Here is a 21,733-nt window from a genome sequence, read left to right on the forward strand (position 1 = left end):
AAAGTAAAACACAGTACATTTTCGACACAAAAAAAACATTTAATGCAATGCTCTAGAGAAAATACTTAAACAAAGATTTTGCAAAATACTTTTTAAATAACATTTAGTTTCAACTGCGCATAAGTAGAGACTTATCATGAGAGTTTACCATCATACCAAATGCACTTGTATTCAAATAATTTCCTCCAATATTTCCATGCCAGGCTTCATCAGAAACACCTGGCAAGAATGCTTTCATGGGCTTCTGGACTTTGTTTGCACTCTCAAATTGGAGTCAGAAGCCAGTGCTGTGATTTTAACTGTGGAAATTGGACTCATACTGCCCTGCGCATGCATAAATTCAATCATGATGATGTCAGATGATGAACATGACATCAACTCCTGATTTCCCAAAATAATACGGTAGTCAGGTGACAAAACTGTAGCTTGTGATTGGTTTTAAATCACATATAAATGGGCAATTCAGCTTGTTGACAAAACAACTGACCAGTTCCAGGCCAATGCTACAATATAGGGGGACGGTGGGTGAGATTAAGAAGGCAGCCTTCTCACCAACTCTTGTGAAGCTATGGGAAAGAATGGTTGTACTCAGCTTTGGAAGTGCTCTGCAGTTCATCAAGGGCACCACCATCACCAAAATGGTACCGAGACTATATTTCAAAAAGCACCCCCCGGCCACCCTCTCTTTCTCTAATCCATCCTGTTCAAAAATCCCATATTTACCCCAAGTCCAGGATCCATGTTGCCTTCTTCTCAAGTCTGTGTGAAGTCCTGGCAGTGTGTGTTATTGAGTTATGTTGCTGTTGGGACTATGTGATCTGATGGCCCAAGGACCCCTTCCACTGAGAGGGAGAAGCCTTGCAATATACTTGAAAAAGCTCCTGCCTGCAGCTTTATGTTGCTCTAGGGCAGTATTTTTTTTATGGTTGGTTTGTGACTTTAAGTTTTTGGACAATATTCCATCAACTCTTGCTGTTTCCCACCACCACCACAGCAAACCCTGTTCTAGTTAAGACTTGGGTCTGAGATGAAGAGAATTTTTCTTACTGAGAGGATTGTGAATTTTTCGATTTCTCTACTTCAGTAGGCTGTGGAAACTCCATTTAGGAGTATGTGTTAAGAAGAAATAGATTTCTGAATACCAATGGCATACAGGATTTTGGAGATTCATGGGTGAAAGTCATTGAGGTTTAGATTAGATTAGATTACTTACAGTGTGGAAACAGGCCCTTCGGCCCAACAAGTCCACACCGCCCCGCCGAAGCGCAACCCACCCATACCCCTACATCTACCCCTTACCTAACACTACGGGCAATTTAGCATGGCCAATTCACCTGACCTGCACATCTTTGGAGTGTGGGAGGAAACCGGAGCACCCGGAGGAAATCCACGCAGACACGGGGAGAATGTGCAAACTCCACACAGAGAGTCGCCTGAGGCAGGAATTGAACCCGGGTCTCTGGCGCTGTGAGGCAGCAGTGCTAACCACTGTGCCACCGTGCTGCCCAAAGTCCACACCGACCCTCCGAAGAGCATCCCATCCCCCTACATTTACTCCTTCACCTAACATTACAGGCAACTTAGCATGGCCAATTCACCTAACCTGCACATTTTTTTTGGACTGTGGGAGGAAACCGGAGCACCTGGAGGAAACCCACGCAGACTTGGGGAGAATGTGCAAACTCCACACAGATAGTTGCCTGAGGCGGGAATTGAACCCGGGTCTCTGGCGCTGTGAGGCAGCAGTGCTAACCACTGTGCCACCGTGCCACCCAAAATCATCGATTATGATCATATTAAATGATGGAGCTGGTTTGATGGTCCGAATGGCCTACTCTATTCCAAGTTTCTAATTCTATGTGAGAAAGTCACTCAACATAGTTTACCACAGACCAAGCAATTAACGGCCAGAGGGTGGTCTCCCTGTGTAACAATGGGTAATGGGTAACAGGAAAGTCAGTCACTTCTGAGCTTAAAAGAGCAGCAGGATGGAATGGATGGTAGGCAAGGGACAGAATGCTTCAAAATAGAGGTGTCCTCTATCTCCAGGAAGGCCTGTGCCTGCCTGCTGCACCCTCAGAGGGCTTCTAAATTTGCCTGAACTGCTGGATCTCTGACTGGCTGCTGCGATGTGGCCTTAGGCTAGAGCTTGACTGACAAACAGCACCTGTTGATAATACAACCACGTCAATCTGGAGTAGGCTGGAAGCAACTGTCAGTTAATTAGTCATTAAATCACAGAATCCCTACCGTGTGGAAGCAGGCCAGTTGGCTCATCAAGTCCACAACAACCCTCCAAACAGTATCCCAGCCAAACCCACTCTCCCCTACCCTATCCCTGAAACCCTGCATTTCCCATGGCTAATCCATCTAGCCTGCACATTCCTGGACACTATGGACAAGTTAGCATGGCCAATCCACCTACCTTGCTCATCTTTGAATGTGGGAGGAAACTGGAGCATTCAGAAGAAACCCACACAGACACGGGAGAATGTACAAACTCCACACAGTCGCCTGATGCTGGAATCAATCCTGGGTCCCTGGTGCTGCGATACAGCAGTGCTACCCACTGTGCCACCATGCTGCCCCCTTTAAATTTTCAAAGTAAAATCTCAAAGGTTCATGTTGTGCAGTGATATAGAGTCCCCACCCCTGAACCAAGAGACCCCAGTTCAAGTCCTGCTCCACAGGTATATAAAAACATGTCTGAACAGGTTGATTAAAAATAAAATCTTAAAAAAAGTAAAGTAACACCTCAATATGGTAATCAGTGAACCTTTGTATAACTAATGAAAGGGCTCTTGTGATGCATTGATAGTGTCCCTACTTCTGGCTAGAAGGTCTGAGTTCAAATCCCAGTCTTTATTATAGAGGTGTATAATAATGATTAGAAAAGATCTATAACTAATAAAGATCCATTGATTGGAAAAAAAAACTGGTCTCAGTTTTAAAGTTGAGATCATATAATATTTTACATTTCATCCTAGAGGAAGAGTATTGCTTGAAATTTTACTGATTTGTTAAATTATTAATCTTGATTCCCCGAATGGGTCAGTGATAAGACGCTATGAATGGAATCCTATAGCGATCTGAACAACGTGGGCTGCGGTGATAAAATGTGGTAGAATCACCCGAGGAGTCCAATGACATCTTGACATTGGAAACAACTGCTGCAACTTTTAATGGAGTTTCAGGAGTCAAGGTGAGATTTTCACTAGGCAGCAGAGAGTTGTTTATGAAAGAGAATTATTGCTGCACGTCTCACTTCATTAATCAGCAGCGTTCTATCTAACCATCCGCAATGTAGATGCTGAGAATTCTCGACATGGAAGTCTGCGTGGACGCCTGGTGACTCCAGCTCACCACTGACTATGAAGACCTTACATGCTGGTCACCATGGAACAGCATCTCAAGGCATGTTTCATCTGCACTGGCCACATGCACCCTCTGTCCATGGACATTGGTGTTCCACATGAACCATCATGACACATCTCTCTTACAGTAGGCTCTACACTTCAACAGTAAGTATCATTGCAAAGCTGCAGCAAGAACATTTTGTGCTCAGGGATACGAAGCCAGCCTGAGATGCAGGGTGGTCCAGTCTGCACTCTTCATGCTCACTCACTTTCAGCCAACTTGAATGCTCACGAATTGCAACTCTTCCTACCATGCTTTGCACATTACCCCTCACTAAAGGATTGCGCGTCATAGTACTGCATTTTTGTATTGCAGACATAAAGGCAGAAGCTTGGCATGGTTGTCAATGAGTTAAAGGCCTAACTCAGGGAGTGCCGGCACAAACCTGGGCAGCATGATGGTCAGTGGTCAGCACTGCTGCCTCACAGCACCAGGGACCCGGATTCGATTCCACCTTCAGGCAACAGTCTCGTGTCTGCGTGGGTTTCCTCCGGGTGCTCTAGCTTCCTCCCACGCTCCAACCCTGAGCAGGTTAGGTGGATTGGCCATGCTATATTACCCCATAGTGTCCAGGGATGTGCGGGATAAGTGGATTAGCCATGGGAAATGCAGGGTTACAAGGATAGTGTAAGGGTCTGGGTCTGGGTGGGCTGCTCTTCAGAGGGTCAGTGTGGACTCGATGGGCCAAATGGCCTGTTTCCACACTGTAGGGATTCTAGGATTCTATGATTCAATTAATAAGTCAACAGCAACCTTCAATACCAGTCTAGAGGGTTGGACACAGTCAGTCTGCAGCTCAGTGTGGTCAGTGTCATGAACTTCTCTCCATAAGGGGTGAGGAACCAAATATTAGGTTGCTCACTAACCTGACTCTTTGTTTTACTGTGGGTTGTTTTCCTTCTGGAATGAGCGAGAAAGATATTACTGGAGATGAAAGTGAGTGGCACAGCTAATACGTTTGAGGTGTTCAGATCAAAAGAGTAGGGCATGCAGGATTAGTGAGTGTTAGTGGTTGAGGTGAGTGACAGCAAATAAGGGAAATGTAACAGGCAATAAAGAGAGTGGTAGAATATGAAAAGTGAAAGAACTGCAGAAGCTATAAATCAGAAATAGAAACAGTTAGTCTGGTAGCATCTAAGGAGAGAAATCAGAGTTAGATTTTCTGGTCGAGAGACCCTTCTTACAGGCTTTGAGAAAAGGTCACTTAACCCGACATGTTAACTCTGATGCTGCCAAACCTGCTGAGCTTTTCCAGCAATTTATGTTTTAGTTTGCAGTTGAGCATGAGCCTTGGTGGGAGGTTGACACAGTTGCAGAGTTTGTGTGAGAGTAAGGTACTAGAGAGAAGATGGCAGAGTGGAGAAGGTCATTGACTTTCTATTTGTATTGCTATGGATTCCTCCAGATGACTGAATCTGCACTGAGCTGGATGGAAACTTCAGACCAGGATGGCATGGTCTGAATCATGACCTCCTCTGCTGGTCCTCAGGAAAGAGGGATCCCATTTCTTCTCTATCCCATCCACCAGGACCACCAAGTTCCTGTCCATAAAGCAAGGTGCCAACTTTGACTTCTCTGCAATGTCCAGGACATGGCAGCATCAACTAACAGTGTTTGCCCGAGTGCACAATAGCCTTTTAAAGACGGTGTCAGTGCTAGGAATGCTGGTCAATTCCAGGGTATCTCAGCAAATGTGAGTTATTCCAGGTAGGCTGAATGGTAGAATGGGGCTAGAATGGGATGAGAGAAGTGCGCTAGGGATGTGGTATGTAGTTAACAAGGCTAAGTCTGATTAGATATGGCAAGAGTGCTTACTAGGCCTTATGGAGAAAAGTCCTTCATTAAATTTGAGAAACCTGAAACTTAGCCCAAAAAATCCTATAAGAATCACCCCTATATGTTGTGGGATTTAAGGATGATTTAAGGTTTGATTTATAGCTTTTACAAAGTTAAGCAAACTTTTTGAGGACTGGTGATGCTGCGTCATTGGACTAAGAAGGGAAAGTAAAGTGAACCTTACTTGCTCTCTTCTGGATTAGTGGTGCTGGAAGAGCACAGCAGTTCAGGCAGCATCCAACGAGCAGCAAAATCGACGTTTCGGGCAAAAGCCCTTCATCAGGAATAAAGGCAGTGAGCCTGAAGCGTGGAGAGATAAGCTAGAGGAGGGTGGGGGTGGGGAGAGAGTAGCATAGAGTACAATGGGTGAGTGGGGGAGGAGATGAAGGTGATAGGTCAGGGAGGGGAGGGTGGAGTGGATAGGTGGAAAAGGAGCTAGGCAGGTTGGACAAGTCCGGACAAGTCAAGGAGACAGTGCTGAACTGGAAGTTTGAAACTAGGATGAGGTGGGGGAAGGGGAAATGAGGAAGCTGTTGAAGTCCACATTGATACCCTGGGGTTGAAGTGTTCCGAGGCGGAAGATGAGGCGTTCTTCCTCCAGGCATCTGGTGGTGAGGGAGCGGCGATAAGGAGGCCTAGGACCTCCATGTCCTCGGCAGAGTGGGAGGGGGAGTTGAAATGTTGGGCCACGGGGCGGTGTGGTTGATTGGTGCGGGTGTCTCGGAGATGTTCCCTAAAGCGCTCTGTTAGGAGGCGCCCAGTCTCCCCAATGTAAAGGAGACCACATTGGGAGCAACGGATACAATAAATGATATTAGTGGATGTGCAGGTAAAACTTTGATGGATGTGGAAGGCTCCTTTAGGGCCTTGGATAGAGGTGAGGGAGGAGGTGTGGGCACAGGTTTTACAGTTCCTGCGGTGGCAGGGGAAAGAGCCAGAATGGGAGGGTGGGTCATTGGGGGTTGTGGACCTGACCAGGTAGTCACGGAGGGAACGGTCTTTGCGGAAGGCGGAAAGGGGTGGGGAGGGAAATATATCCCTGGTGGTGGGGTCTTTTTGGAGGTGGTGGAAATGTCGGCGGATGATTTGGTTTATGTGAAGGTTTGTAGGTGGAAGGTGAGCACCAGGGGCGTTCTGTCCTTGTTACGGTTGGAGGGGTGGGGTCTGAGGGCGGAGGTGCGGGATGTGGACGAGATGCATTGGAGGGCATCTTTAACCACATGGGAATGGAAATTGCGGTCTCTAAAGAAGGAGGCCATCTTGTGTGTTCTATGGTGGAACTGGTCCTCCTGGGAGCAGATACGGCGGAGGCGGAGAAATTGGGAATACGGGTTGGCATTTTTGCAAGAGATAGGGTGGGAAGAGGTGTAATCCAGGTAGCTGTGGGAGTCTGTGGGTTTGTAAAAAATGTCAGTGTCAAGTCGGTCGTCACAAATGGAGATGGAGAGGTCGCTTAACTGTGTTGAAAATGCAAATATGGTCAGAATTGGTAATGTTTGGGGATACTGAACAGAATGCCCACAAAAGATAACACTTCCAGAAAGGGGCAGTTAATAGGAAAAGATAGTATTGCTAGAAGGATCTGAGTTTACTCATTTGCTCCCCTCACTTTTCTCAAAGCTGGTCGCTTTCATACTGCAGTGTTACAAATCATTTTGAATCTGTCTTTAACTGTAGACTACAAATTTTAGGATATAATTTAAAATACTCTTCAAGAAGTGGAAGCAGGTTCTCCCTTTCATTATTTAAAGATGAATGGCACAATGTTCTCATTTTTATTTCGATTTGATGTCCCAGGTCTAATACACCAAATATATATCAACGGCCTCTTCTAAATAAAACTCAATAAAATCCTGTCAGGTAGCACTTACAAATATTAACCAAGGCACAAACACGAGGGCTGGCAATGTAAGGCTACACTGTGCAATAAGCAATTTTATAATCCAACCGTCTCAAAACACTTTTGACGAGATGAATTAATGACATTGCTCAAAGGGGAGATAGACATTAAAAATTATTTTTAAAATGCTAGACACACAAATAGAATCACAATTATTGACATGATAAGACAAGATGATAGAAGCATTTTCATAATGACATCCATTAAGTAAAAAGATTTACAATTCTTCTGAATAGATAAACATTACACCTATAGTGAAATGATGGATGCCTGAGTAAATGTTCCATTTATAAATGTACATACACATCATTAGGTGTGCCCATTAACTGCTTTATGGGTTTTAACAGCAATCGGTAAAGGTCGCCTGGCCATTAGGTTTGGTCTTTATTCCACTTTTTAAAAAAGTGAATTCAAAGTTCATCATCTGCCAAAGTGGGATTCAAACCTGTGACCCTCAGAATGTGCACCTGTGGTTTCTGGATTAATAGCCCAGTTACATAATCACTTTGCAACCATCTCCCTCCTTAACTGCCTTATGTACGTAGTGGTGGCCTCTGTCCATTCCTGATGAAAGGCTTTTGCCCGAAACAGCGATTTTCCTGCTCCTCGGATGCTGCCTGACCTGCTGTGCTTTTCCAGCACCACTCTAATCTAAAATCTGGTTTCCAGCATCTGCAGTCCTCACTTCTGCTTTATGTACCTAGTTTACTGCCCTATCTGTGAGGAATTAGCTGATGGTAGAGAGGGAAGGAGTTGCAATTATAGCCAACTACAGTGCCCTTGGGCTGTAGGGGACCAAAAAAGATCATCCAACCCTGAGTGCTAATCAAGAATCTACGTGGAAGGTGGACGTCATGTGTAAACAGAATCAAGTTCAGTTATGAAGTCATAACTAATTAAACTGATGTGTAACAGTTACATTTTGTGAAAAATCACACTTTTTAAGATTCATTCATTGGATGTGGGTATTGCTGGCAAGGCCAGCTTTTATTAGGCATACCTAACCTCAAAATGTTGTTGCTGAGATGTTGCCTGAAAGCACTGCAGTCCATCTGATACAAGTGCACCAAACTGTCATTTAGAAGGGTGTCCAGGATTTTGATATTGGAATAGTGTAGAAATAAGAATGTAATTCCAAGCTGGGATGGTGTATAGCTTGGAGGAGAATCTGCAAGTGGTAGTATTTCCATGCATTACTGCCCTTGTCCTTTTAGGTTGCATAGGGGTTGCAGATTTGGAAGGTGCTACTGAAGACTTTTGATCAGTTTATTAGATTCCCTACAGTGTGGAAACAGGCCCTTCGGCCCAACCAGTCCACATCAACTCTCTAAAGAGTAACCCACCCAGACCCATTTCCCTCTGACTAACACACCTAACACTACAGCCAATTCACTTGACCTGCACATCTTTGGATTGTGGGAGGAAACCGGATCACCTGGAGGAAACCCACATAGACACGGGGAGAATGTGCAAACTCCACACAGACAGTCGCCCAAGGCTGGAAATGAACCTGGGACCCTGGTGCTGTGAGACAGCAATGCTAACCACTGAGCCACAGTGCCGCCCTTGCTGCAATACACTTAATATACACTGGTGTAAACAAAGAAAGAAATAAGGAAAATTTACAAACCAGGAACAGGCCCTTCGGCCCTTCAAGCCTGAGCCGATCCAAATGTACTGTATAAACCTGTCAGTCAATTCCTAAACATTTGTATCCCTTTGCTCCCCACCTTCTCATGCATCTATCCAGACGCATCTTAAATGAATCTACTGTGCCTGCCTCTACCACCTCTGCTGGCAACGCGTTCCAAACGCCCACCACCCTCTGTGTGAAGTACTTGCCACATGTATCCCCCTTAAACTTTCCACCTCTCACCTTGAAATCATGACCTCTCATTATTGAATCCTTCACCCTGGGAAAAAGCTTGTCTCTATCCACCCTATCTATACCCTTCATGATTTTGTAAACCTCAATCAGGTCCCCGCTCAATCTCCTGTTTTCTAGTGAAAATAAACCTAACCTACTCAACCTCTCTTCATAGCTAGCACCTTCCATACTAGGCAACATCCTCGTAAACCTTCTCTGCACCCTTTCCAAAGCGTTCACATCCTTTTGGTAATGTGGCGACCAGAACTGTACGCAATATTCTAAATGCAGCCGAACCAATGTCTTGTATAATTTTAACATGACTTGTCAGCTCTTATACTCAATACCTCATCCAATAAGCTAAGCATACTATATGCTTTCTTGACCACTCTATCCACCTGTGCAGCAACCTTCAGGGTACAATGGACCTGCACTCCCAGATCTCTCTGCCCATCAACATTTCCCAAGGCTCTTCCATTCATTGTATAATTCGCTCTATAATTAGACTTGCCTAAATGCATCACCTCACATTTGTCGGGATTGAAAGCCATCTGCCACTTTTCCGCCCAACTCTCCAGCCTATCTATATCCTCCTGTATTCTCTGACAGTCCCTTATGCTTTCTGCTACTCCACCAATCTTTGTGTCATCTGCAAACTTGCTGATCATACCAACAGTGCCCTCTTCTAGATCATTTATGTATTTTACAAATAACAGTGGCCCCAATACTGACCCCTGAGGAACACCACTGGTCACCTTTCTCCATTTCGAGAAACTCCCTTCAACTACTACTCCCTGTCTCCTGTTGCTCAACCAGTTCTTTATCCACCTAGCTAGAACACCCTGCACACCCTGTGTCATTATGTATTTATGATGGAATGAGTGAATGCTCGAGTTGGTGCTTGGGCTGCTTTGACCTGAATGGTGATGATCTTCTTGAGTGTTGTTCCAAGTGAGTGAAGAATATTCCACAACACTTCTGATGTACATAGCAGACAGGCTTTGTATAGTTAATATGTAAAGGTCCATCAGGGATGCTGCAATGCTGGACCTAATTTGTTGGAATGAAGTAAGACAGGTGTTGGAGGTCGGGTAAGGGGAAGTATTATAGTGATAACATGGCATGATTTAAGTTTGTAATGGGAAAGGAAAAAGATAGTCTGCAAGAAAATATTGGATTGAGGAAGGCCGATTATATTAAAATAAGGCAGGATCCGGCCAAAGTACATTACGAGAAACTACTTCATGTCTCCAGCAAGACAGGGGCTAGTGGTACTATCGCTTGACTGTTAATCCAAAGACCCAGATAATGTTCTGGAGACCCAGGTTCGAATCCCACCATGGTAGAGAGTGGAATTTGAATTCAATAAAAAAATCTGGAATTAAGAGTCTAAGATTGTTGTGAAAACGCATCTGGATCACTAATGTCCTTCCTTACCTGGTCTGGCCTACATGTGACTGCAGAGCTACAGCAATGTGGTTGATTCTTAACTGCCCTCTGGGCAATTAGGGATGGGCAAGAAATGCTGCCTATCCAGCGACACCCTCATCCCGTAGATAAATAAAAACAAAGGTTTATTCAAAAAGGATTCAGGGAGAGTATAGGTCCAACATGTTCCCTCAAAGATGAAATTTAGGAGCAACAAATGTAGAGAACCAAGGATAGCAAGGAATATTCAGGATTGGATAAGACGAGAAAGAAAGCTTTTAGGTGGGCGGCACGGGGGCACAATGGTTAGCATTGCTGCCTCACAGCGCCAGAGACCCGGGTTCAGTTCCCGCCTCTGGCGACTGACTGTGTGGAGTTTGCACGTTCTCCCCGTGTCTGCGTGGGTTTCCTCCGGGTGCTCCGGTTTCCTCCCACAGTCCAAAGATATGCAGGTCAGGTGAATTGGCCATGCTAAATTGCCCGTAGTGTTAGGTAAGGGGTAGATGTAGGAGTATGGGTGGGTTTCGCTTCGGCGGGGCGGTGTGGACTTGTTGGGCTGAAGGGCCTGTTTCCACACTGTAAGAAATCTAAATCTAAATCTTAGCAGGCACAAAGGGAGCAAAACAACAGAGTCTCCAGTGGAGTACAGACAGTGCAGGGGAGAACTTAAGAAAGCAATTAAGAGAGCAAAAAGGGGACGTGTAAAAACACTGGCAGGTAAAACTAAGGAGAATCACAAGATATGCTCTACGTATAATAAGGGCAAGAGGATAACCAGGGAAACAGCAACATCCACCAGGGATCCAGGGGGAAACGTGTGTATGGAGCCACAGCGCATTTAAAGAGTGTTAAACTAGTGCTTCAGATCTGTCTCCAAGTGTGAACAGAAGGATTTATATGCAAAATTCAGATATAAGGACTTAGGCATTCTTCAGTAGATTGACATAGAGGTAAGGAGGTACTGAAGATTTATTCACAACTTCTGACTTGCTCTTATAGCCACAGTATTTATATGGCTAGTTCAGGTCAGTTTCTGATCAAAGGTTACCCCAATGATGTTAATAGTAGGAGATTCGGTGACTACTATTACCTTTACTGGTCTATGCATTGAGTATCGGAGTTGGGAGGTCATGTTTCAGCTGTACAGGACCTAGTTACGCCAATGGAATACTGCATTCAATTCTGGTCTCCCTGCTACAGGAAGGATGTTGTGAAACTTGAAAACATTCAGAAAAGATTTACAAAGATGTTGCTAGGGTTGGAGGGGTTGAGCTATAAGGAGAAGCTGAATAGGCTGGTGCTGTTTTTCCTGGAGCATCGGAGGCTGAGGGGTGACCTTATAAAGGTTTACAAAATTATGAGGGGCATGGATAGGATAAATAGATAAAGTCTTTTCCCTGGGATGGGGGAGTCCAGAACTAGAGGGCATAGGTTTAGGGTGAGAGGGGAAAGATTTTAAAAAGAACCAAGGGGCAACTTTTTCATGGAGAGGGTGGTGCATGTATGTAATGAGCTGCCAGAGGAAGTGGTGGAGGCTGATACAATTATAACATTTAAAAGGCATATGGATGGGTACATGAATAGGAAGGGTTGAGAGGGTTATGGGCCAAATGCTGGCAAATGGGAATAGATTTATTTGGGATGTCTGATCAGCATGGAAGAGTTAGACTGAAAGGTCTGTTTCCATGTTGTACATCTCTATGACTCTAAAAATTCAATGAGAAGCAGGGCTCTTGCAAAGTAAATAGGAATATTAACAAGTTCATTTTGTCCCATGTCATATGCAGTTCAGTTTCAGTAATTTTATTAAAACAGTGTTTTGAACAAAAGTCACTGTCAGGATAATAATAATAATTATTACCACAGAAAAGAAAGGTATAAACAGTCCCACTTTAGTTTTGTATTTTGCTGTCTATGGCTGCTTCAGATAAATCTGAACACTTTTCTTTTGGAAACTAGGCTGTAAAATTACCTCAGTGAATGATAGTAACTTTTGTGGCACATTTCACAGTTCTCCAGGGTGTTTCTCATATGCTGTCTTTTAAAATAATGAAGTGAAATGAAAGACTTGCTTTTACATAATACCTTCCAAGACTACAGAATATCTGAAAATGCATCACTGCAGACCACTCTTTGAATGAAATCACTGTTATAATGGTAACACAGCAGTCAATTTGCAAAACGCAAGCACACGCAAACAGTAACGTGAAAGTAACCAGTTGATCAGTTTTATTTTTGTGAGTTTGTTTGAAGGATTACAGCATACAACTGTTCCATGCCAATCCTTATACTCCAGATAAGCCATCTCCCATCCTTGCTCATCTAACTATATTAGCATAGCCTTCTTTTCCATTCTCTTTCGTGTTCATCCAGCTTGACTTTAAATGTATGAATGCTATTCAATTCAACTATTCCATGTGACAGTTTGTTCTACATTCCAGCTACTGATACTCTCAGGGTGAATAAATTTCTACTGAATTCCCTAGTGGATTTATTCATGACTATGTTGTATTTATGGGTATCTAGTTTTGGTCACACCCAATTGAGGAAACATCTTTTCTATATCAATCAAGCATTAGTGGAAGCTGTGTAGCTTGCATGCCACAGAATGTCAGACACTTCAACAAATAAGAAAAGAAAATATGCACCTGATAGATCAGACAAACTTTTGAATATTAATTTTAAAGCTATTATAGAATCATACAGTACAGAATGAGTCCAATGAGTCTGTATTGCCAAAAATATATTATTACCTGTTTTAGTCCCACAGCTTTGAATGTTATGAAATTTAAAGTGCTCACCTAAGTACTTTTTTAAAGGTTGTGAAGATTCCTGCCGCAATTACCCACCAAGGCAGTGCATTGAAGACCTCTATCAACCTTTGGATAAAAAAGATTTTCCTCAAATCCCCACTAAACCTCCTGTATTTCACTTTAAAATTATGCCTCTTTCTGACCCTTCAACAAGAAAAACAGCTGCTTTCTATTCACCACATCCATGTCCCTCAATATTAATACATCTCTGTCATGTTCTTCCTCAACCTTCTCTGCTCCAAATAAAACAACCAGCCTTCTTTCACAGCTGAAATGTTCCATCCCAGGCAATATCCTGGTAAATCTCCTTTGCACTCCCTCCAGTACAATCACATCCTTCCTGTAGTATAGGTAACCAGACTGCAAACAGTACTCCAGCTGTGGTCTAACCAGATGGCAGATGCACTGATTGTTCTCTAAATGTGAAGTGATTTCAATAAGCAAGCCTTCAGCCAGATCCAAAGCACTAATATATTTTCAGTCATCAATAAAAACGGTTCTTTTCCATTCTAAATAAACCACTTTTATTTCCTGAGGCTATCTTCTCTAGGAGTCAAAAGATGTGCCAAGAGACTTGAAAGTCTTATTTATCCATAATGACTAGGAAAAGTAGAATGCGAGAACCGAGTGGCCCATAAGCTTCATGTATCCTTTGAACCTTGATCAGTAAAAAATGACCTAGTTGTTCATAGGTTTACAGTGAAGTGTTATTATAGACCTCAAATGATTGTCAGATAATGTGAACTGCAGGATGTATGAAAGGAAAGCTACATTAAAGGAAGGAATAGTTACCATTACCAAAGCTGTAGCATGTATTAAGGGTAACAGAATCTGCATTGTTACATTTCATAGTAAGGTTAGTACATTGAAAAAGGTGGTTAGAATTCTTGCTACCTTGGAAATCTTTTTTTTCTCAATTTCAAAACTGACACATGCTCCAGAGGTTTCCTGGTTTATGCAAAAAAGTGGGACAACATTATTTCTATTCAAAAGCAAAAATATTATGTGTACATTATATATTTAAAATTAAAAAGGAAAGAAAATGAAAATTCATGTCAAACCCTGGAATCAGAAAGCCTACAGCTACATTGTTTGCTGTAGTGATGCGGCATTCATTTTTGCAATTGCACAGTGATTTATAATGATTTGGAATTCCGAATGTTAAGAGTTATAGCTAGTGCAAAAAGATGTTTTGCAGGAACACAGACTTCAATGAGGATAAGGCAGTAAAGATACTGTTGGCATTAAGGGTAGACATCTTCAGTTGGCTCTTGTCAAATAAAAGGAGCAAGCATTCAAACCCCATTCTAGGACTAGATTAATATAATGCAGAGTGAAATAAAGCATGTTTCTTTCTTTCTTCTTCTTTCATGTGGCTTTTGTTTCCTCAGGCAATCTTCACTAGGAGTCAAAAGATATACTAAGCTCTTGTCACAGTTTTAGTATCAAGTTCCCTAACCAGACCAATGTCCTGCTTGACAGCAACCATAACTTAAAGATGTTGCCTTGAAATTTGAGCTGAGCGAAAATGTAATTATGTGCTCCATGATTTGTTCAGGGTTTCAGCAGTTTCAGCCAGACAAGGTTTTCAGTTACAACTTTCAGGTAGCCATATCAGCTATGTCCAGACGTACTCTAGTGAAGTGTGGGGAAAATTCAAACCTGAAATATTGAGATGATGGGTCAGGTATAGTGGGTCAAACAGTAGATTACTGCTACTCAACCTGGCTCAGGAGCCATCAAACAAATATAGTAGTATCTAATTCTGGGCAGTCATAAGAAACAGCTCTGCAATGTTGACATAGCTGGAGTTGCTTCCTTTGCCAGTGCATATTGAACTTTCTGATATCTGCAGGGAAAGACCTCTAAGAGAACATTATTGGCTGACAGTGAGCAAAGCATTCCCACTGATTCATGTTCTCAAAACATGAAAATACACTTTGAATTTCTATAGTACCTGGTTAATTGCAAACATCAATAACTTGGAAACTGATCCACCTAGTGAAGTTCCATGTTGCAACCTTCCGCAGGAAGTCTGTACAATCCTTAACTGCTTGAGGGCTGGCCAACGAAGATGTGGCCAAATGCACCACAAATAGAACAGGAATAACCCAAGTCTGACTGTCGCTCATAAATTTAATTTTTGTTCCATTCTCGATACCATTACAACTTTCCCACAACAGCAACTAAAAGACTGCTAAATGGATTGTTGATCTTGAAAACAAACTATGGCAGTTTCCCTAGGCAATGAAATAATAACATTTACAAATCCATAAACAGGTGTTCATGATGATGGTGCACATTTGTGAAGTTTGAAACTCATGTCCAAGTTAGGTATTAAAACAAGGTTGTGAAGAGTCTGGTAAAAGATCATTAGCCTGACCTCTTAGCATCAATTGCAGCAGATAAATATTGTTAGAAGCCATCCTGTGAACTTAAGCCAAAAGAAAATTACCTAATGTTAATTGATGCACAAGGTAGGATATGGAACTTAATCCATAAATATGTCAGTATTATAATTTTATTTAATTAGAGTTTTGAATATGTTGAGTAATTAAGTGCAGAGCTACATGCGCTAAATTAATTCAGCATTGGGATTATTAACTTGGACTTACTGTCACACAAGTTTAAAATAAAACTAAATCGCTCCCAAAGGAATACTAAAGGTTCCAATTGGATTTGTGCACTGCATTAAAAGAAATAAATAAAGCACAAAACCATATTCCATTAACCCCACTCCATCCATTCTGATGTGAGGTTATGGACCTGAAATACTAAGTTTCCTTCTATGCAGATGCTACCTGACTGACTGGGTAATTCTATCATTTTCAATTTTGTCTTGTTTCAGATTTTCAGCATCTGCACTATTTGCAATTGCCCTATATTCAGTGAGCCAGGATGAGTAGCCAGCCTCAAACTCCCTGATTGCCCAAGTATGACTATTGACTTGCCGTATGTGAAATGCAACAAGTCATCTTGCAGCCTGCTGTTCCGAGCACAATGCACTGGCTTGAGAAAAGGTGTAAAAACACAATGTGTTCTCATCTCTTCAGCATCCAGGTTTTGTGTTCAGCAGTTCTTTTACTTGTTCTATGGCTTGTTCCTTGTTTTAAAAAAAGTTATTTTAAACACAAAAATGTGAAACACAATGAACGTGAATGACAAAGAGAAACAAAGAAAAATTGCCCTAAAAATTAATTCACTCTTCTAATAATACTAACAAAACTTGGTAACTGTTCTTAAAATAACAGGAAGATTAAACCAATACAAAGAATCACCAATTGACCACCTTGCTTTGTAGTGCTTGTTAGTATTTACAAATATTTTTATCCCTTCCCAACAACAGAGAAGTGGTGTAGACTGCTCCCATTGGCAGGTGGCAATGTCACTTCCTGCAGAGTCGAACAGATGTTGGAAGGGCTTAACGCTTTTCTTCTGCTTGTGTGTGCTTACACCTTCTGCATTTTAAACAGATTTAATTGCATACCCATGCTTCAGTTTGGTGCACAATTAAATGAGGAATTCGAAAGCATTGCAGTGAAATTAGGCCAGGATAGTAAGATATTCAAAAAGCTCATTTTAACCAGGCAGCGAGATCAGTCCTCCTAGCTCTGAATATTTAAATTGTGCACATTCCCATAGGGACTGACTTTTTTTTAACAACATGCACTCATAGAATATAAAAATCAACTTTAAATTAAGCATGCTTAAATTAAGTGAGCATATTTTCATAAAGCATTTTCCAATTAATTTTTAAGGTTCGTTGCAATTTAAGACACAGGTATTTGCAGCAGATAGATTTCCCCATTATTCTTTTTTGGAAAACCTACCTGATATGACTCATATGGAGGAAAGGTTTGCAGGTGTTGCCTAACCGACCAAATGGGCCACTTCCAAGTGCTAGCTAAAGTGTGGTGGAGCCCTTTCCCCACAATTGTGAGCTTGAACTGTCCTCAGACATCTTTTACATAAGTGATGTCACTAAATAGTGACCAAAAGTGGAAATTCTGACTAATATTTCCCCATTTTTGCTGAGGCCAATCATCTACCTCTCTATCTTACGTGAGGCAAGTGGCAAAAATATTTACATATGATATACACACACACTTCCTTTATGTGCTGTCAAAGCAAATACAGCACTATGGTATCAATCATGTGATTCTGCACATTTTTAACTTAGGCAAAAGTGAGGACTGCAGACGCTGGAGATTAGAGTGGTGCTGGAAAAGCACAGCAGGTCAAGCAGCATCCGAGGAGCAGGAAAATCAATGTTTTGGGCAGGAGCCCTTCATCAGGAATGCTCTTTCTCTTTCAAATCCTCCCTCATTCCTGATGAAGGGCTCCTGCCGAAAACATTGATTTTCCTGCTCCTTGGATGCTGCCTGACCTGCTGTGCTTTTCTAGCACCACTCTAATCTTGACATTTTTAACTTAGCCTGCCTGAATATTCAGGCTGCTTTCAACAATGAGTAATTCTGATATAAGGTGTGTGATTTATATATATATTTATTTTTATGTAACTTTAATTCTGAGTTTGGATTTTGAAACAGTGGCATATGGGTTTTCTGTGTATCTGAAGGTGTTTTTGATTAACTTTTAAGTATTTCTGTAGCTACTGTACTTTTTTTTAAAAACACAATGTGAGGGAAAGACATTCTGGAGTGTAATGGTTTTTTTTTAACATTGGAAGAATTTTATGAGCAAGCAAAATAACCAATTATGAATTAGGTTCCAGTTTAGATGCTCAGGTTTTTTTTCTAATTAGGGGAAGCAGACACTGCTGGAACAAAAAAGTTTATCTTAGTTTGAGTTTTGGACAGTTCTGCAGGGTCTTAGTTGAAGCTGGAAATGCAAAGCAGTTACTCCTCAAAAAAAGGAAAAGATAATTTAGCGTGATTAAAATATAAGTTACCTTAGTGTAATGACGATGTGGAGGTGCCAGTGTTAGACTGGGGTGGACAAAGTTAAAAATCACACAACACCAGGTTATAGTCTAACAGGTTTATATTTGGAAGTACAAGCTTTCGGAGCGCTGCTCCTTCGTCAGGTAGGTACCTGACGAAGGAGCAGTGCTCCTAAAGTTTATACTTCCAAATAGACCTGTTGGACTATAACCTGGTGCTGTGAGACTTTAGTGTAAGGAGTTTAGTAGAATTGTCGGATTGGTTATTTGAAGCTGAGAAAATTTAAGTTTAGTTATATACAGGGCTGTGAAAGAGGCTATCAGATACTCTAGACTGAGAGTTGAAGCCACTGCTAAATTAAGCCCTATAAGTGTGATAGAGAAGGGAATTCTCTCTGGTCCAAGTACTGTAAAAGCGTGTTTTTGGGATTAATGGGATTACGCTTTAACATCATATTTCAAAATCTTTAAACACGTTTTCTATTTTGTTTATTCTATTAACCTTAATTTGTTTTGCATAATAAATTCTGTTTTTATTGTTAAAACCAAATCAGTAACATTGCATGCTTATGTTTTGGTGAGAGGCCACATTGTTGAAACAGAAAAAAACAAAATACGATCTATCTAGCCAGATTTCAGACTTGTCCACTATTAACAGCTGAAATCATAAACAGATTAATTTGTATCTTCATTAATTTAAGAAGTGGTTTGCTAAAATTTTGAATCCATCAATTAAGGAATTCATCACAGTATATAAGTCAGATGACAAATTTTAAGATATAATATGAAGAAAACATCAAAAAGAGTTTAAACCTGCAAAGAATCAATGTATCAAGATTCTACAACAGCTATAAAGCACTTGAGCAGTGGATGGTTTAGCGAACTGCAAACACAGCTTGATTCAGATCACATTACTGCCTTGTATTTCACTACCAGTCAGCTATAGGCTTTGGTGGCAAGTTGACAAGCTAGGCTTCTTTGTGCAAATATTTATCTGAACAATGCACTGGTCAGGACAGATCAAATGCTCTACAAAATAAAGGCTTCCCCTGACAACTACAAGAATGTCACTGAAGCTAATTTTTTGAGCTTTAGACTGCTTCAGTTTTGATCAATGAGTTGTTTTTAATAAATAGAATATAACATATAGAATTAATGCCCTATAAAGCAACAAACATCTCCATTTAAAAAATAATTTGTCACCAAATCAGTGTTTCAATTTGTAACCACTGAACTACAGTTTTTCTGCTTGCATTTATCCCTGCAAAACCATTAGCTCAGGTGCTTGTTGTTTTAGTATATAGAGAATGGCAAGAATGAGAATAGTTGCTTGGGTGATGGCAACATGATGGAAGTTTTCCAAAAAAAACTTGGAATTATAAAATAAACTTCCCTCAATCCAATTTTCACCCTTCCTTTCATGGATGTGCTGGCTCTTCACAGGGTTAACACCCCCGTTGTTTCACTCAATCAACCAATTCTTTGGCATGGGCATGCAAATGAATTGGCTGGGATCCAGGATTTGGCTAGTGTTAATATCCTTACTGTTATCTTAGTTTCTATTACAGTGCACTAAGCGATACAACCAGTTAATACATTCATGATATAGATGTAATATTGCCATTTTACACGTAAGATAACTTACAAAATTTGAATCACTTTCATCAAAGTCCTCAGATGCTTGCAGTCCCTTAAGTTGTTGACTGGGCTCAGAGTCCTGTGGACAAATAAAAATAGAATTAATTTTAAAATGTATATGATAAACAGCTATCATTTACTGTTGTTTTCATCCTTACAGGAGCTTTGAACAGATGATCAGTGGCAAATTAGATGACCTCAATTGCCTAGTACATTAAAGTCAGGAGCTCCATTAAAGGCGTAGATTTGGCAGGATTTATCAAATAAAATTCTTCAAGGGTTTTGAAACTTTTTAAGGATATGATATAGATGTAAGTCTTTCACTTCATAACTCCTCCTTCATTTAAATAATTTGTCTCCTTTTGATGCCTGTTTTTCTCAGGCAGTAGCTTTTGACTACTGGGGTGTTTAATGAGCAACACTGCAGCTGTTGATATCAGTAATGCTTCCTGGTCCACAGAATGCTGCAAGGCAACTGTTATAAACTTAAATGCATTGGAAAACCTCACCTATCTGTTGGATTACCCAGCAACAAAATCCAGTGTAATATTGGAAAAAGAGCATGCACTTTAGAGGGCAAGAAGACCATAAGACGTAGGAGTAGAAATTGGCTACTCAGATCATCAGGTCTGCCGCCACAATTCAATGAATGCATGGCTGATCTGATAATCCTCAACTCCATCTTTCTATCTTTTCCCGATCAGCCTCAATTCCTTTACTGCTTAAAAATCTCTCTACCTCAGCCTTGTCAAGGGACAAGAGAGAATACAGTCAGTTAGAAACAAAAAGTAAAAAGATGATCATGTTACTGGCGTTTTCTACAGCCAGGCAAATAGTAGAAGTGAGATACAGGAGCAAATCCACAAGGAAATCAGATATGCAAGCATCACTGAGGATCACAGAGCCATACCTAACTACAAATTGATGAGTTTAACACCAGTGGCAAGTTGGATTTTAGAAACAATAATTTGGAAGGAAAAAGAAATTACAGGGGGTGTGGGGTACCATTGAGATAATGTTAAGAAAATAAATGAAGGGATGGAAAGGAATTCCTGAAATGTGTTCAGGAGAATTTCCTTCACCTGTATGTCTTTTGTTAAGGAGATATTGCTGGACCCAGTGCTGGGGAATGAGGTGGGCCAAATGGTCTGTGGGGTAATACTTGGACAATTGGACTTTCTTTGTGACACTGCGGTGTGTCCGTATTCTTGGACTGGGAGGGGGAGCAGATTCAAGCCCCACCTGCTCTGAACAAGTTGATTAGAACAAATAAGTTAAGTAAAATACTAAAGAGTGATCATTTCAATATATTTAAATGAATTAAGGAAATGAGCAAGACATAATCTAAAATATTTTTTGAAATTGGAGGAGGGCTATTTTCAATAGGATGAGAGAAGATCTAGCTAGAGTAAAATGGACCTGAAGATTGGCAAGAAAAGCTATAACATCAACACTTTATATTATTGAAAGTGCTTTTAATATATAAAAATATCCTAAGGTGCTTCACAAAAGCATTTCAAAATAAAGTCTTACACTGAACCACATAAGGAGCATCTTCAAAGAAGAAAGTGAGAATAGTGTAACTTTTCAGGCAGAGAGTAAGCACATTTGAAAAAAAAAGGAAATACAGGAAAATCCAAGGCCAGAGCTCCTTACATCATGAGGGAGACTGATAAAACAAAAACAAGGATTGTGTATGTGAACCAGACCAAATACATGAGGTTGAGAGAGGAACAATGTTCAATCCAAGCTGCGAAGTGATGCATTTTGGCAGAAGGGCTGGGAAGAAGCAACTTCATGGCACAGTTTTTTTAAAATGTTCAGGGATGGATGAGCCTGGGAGTTCATGTGCACAGAGCTTTCAAGGTGGCAGGATATATTGAAAATGTAGTTAGCAAAGGCTAATGGGGTCCTTGGCTTTAAAATTGAGA

The 21,733-nt window shown here is 41.2% G+C and overlaps 1 protein-coding gene across 14 annotated transcripts in view; it reads right to left on the minus strand.

Moving 5' to 3' along the window:
- LOC140494195 (centrosomal protein of 164 kDa-like) overlaps positions 1-21,733 on the minus strand; it is a 209,979-nt gene that overhangs the window by 57,426 nt on the left and 130,820 nt on the right. For all 14 annotated transcript variants that reach the window (XM_072593326.1, XM_072593325.1, XM_072593324.1 and 11 more), the window contains one exon: positions 19,810-19,881. In XM_072593326.1, coding sequence (XP_072449427.1) covers positions 19,810-19,881 — 72 coding nt within the window. The remainder of the gene's footprint in view (positions 1-19,809; positions 19,882-21,733) is intronic.

Source organism: Chiloscyllium punctatum, chromosome 23 (genome assembly GCF_047496795.1).
Source record: "Chiloscyllium punctatum isolate Juve2018m chromosome 23, sChiPun1.3, whole genome shotgun sequence".
In the NCBI taxonomy this organism is placed as follows: domain Eukaryota; kingdom Metazoa; phylum Chordata; class Chondrichthyes; order Orectolobiformes; family Hemiscylliidae; genus Chiloscyllium; species Chiloscyllium punctatum.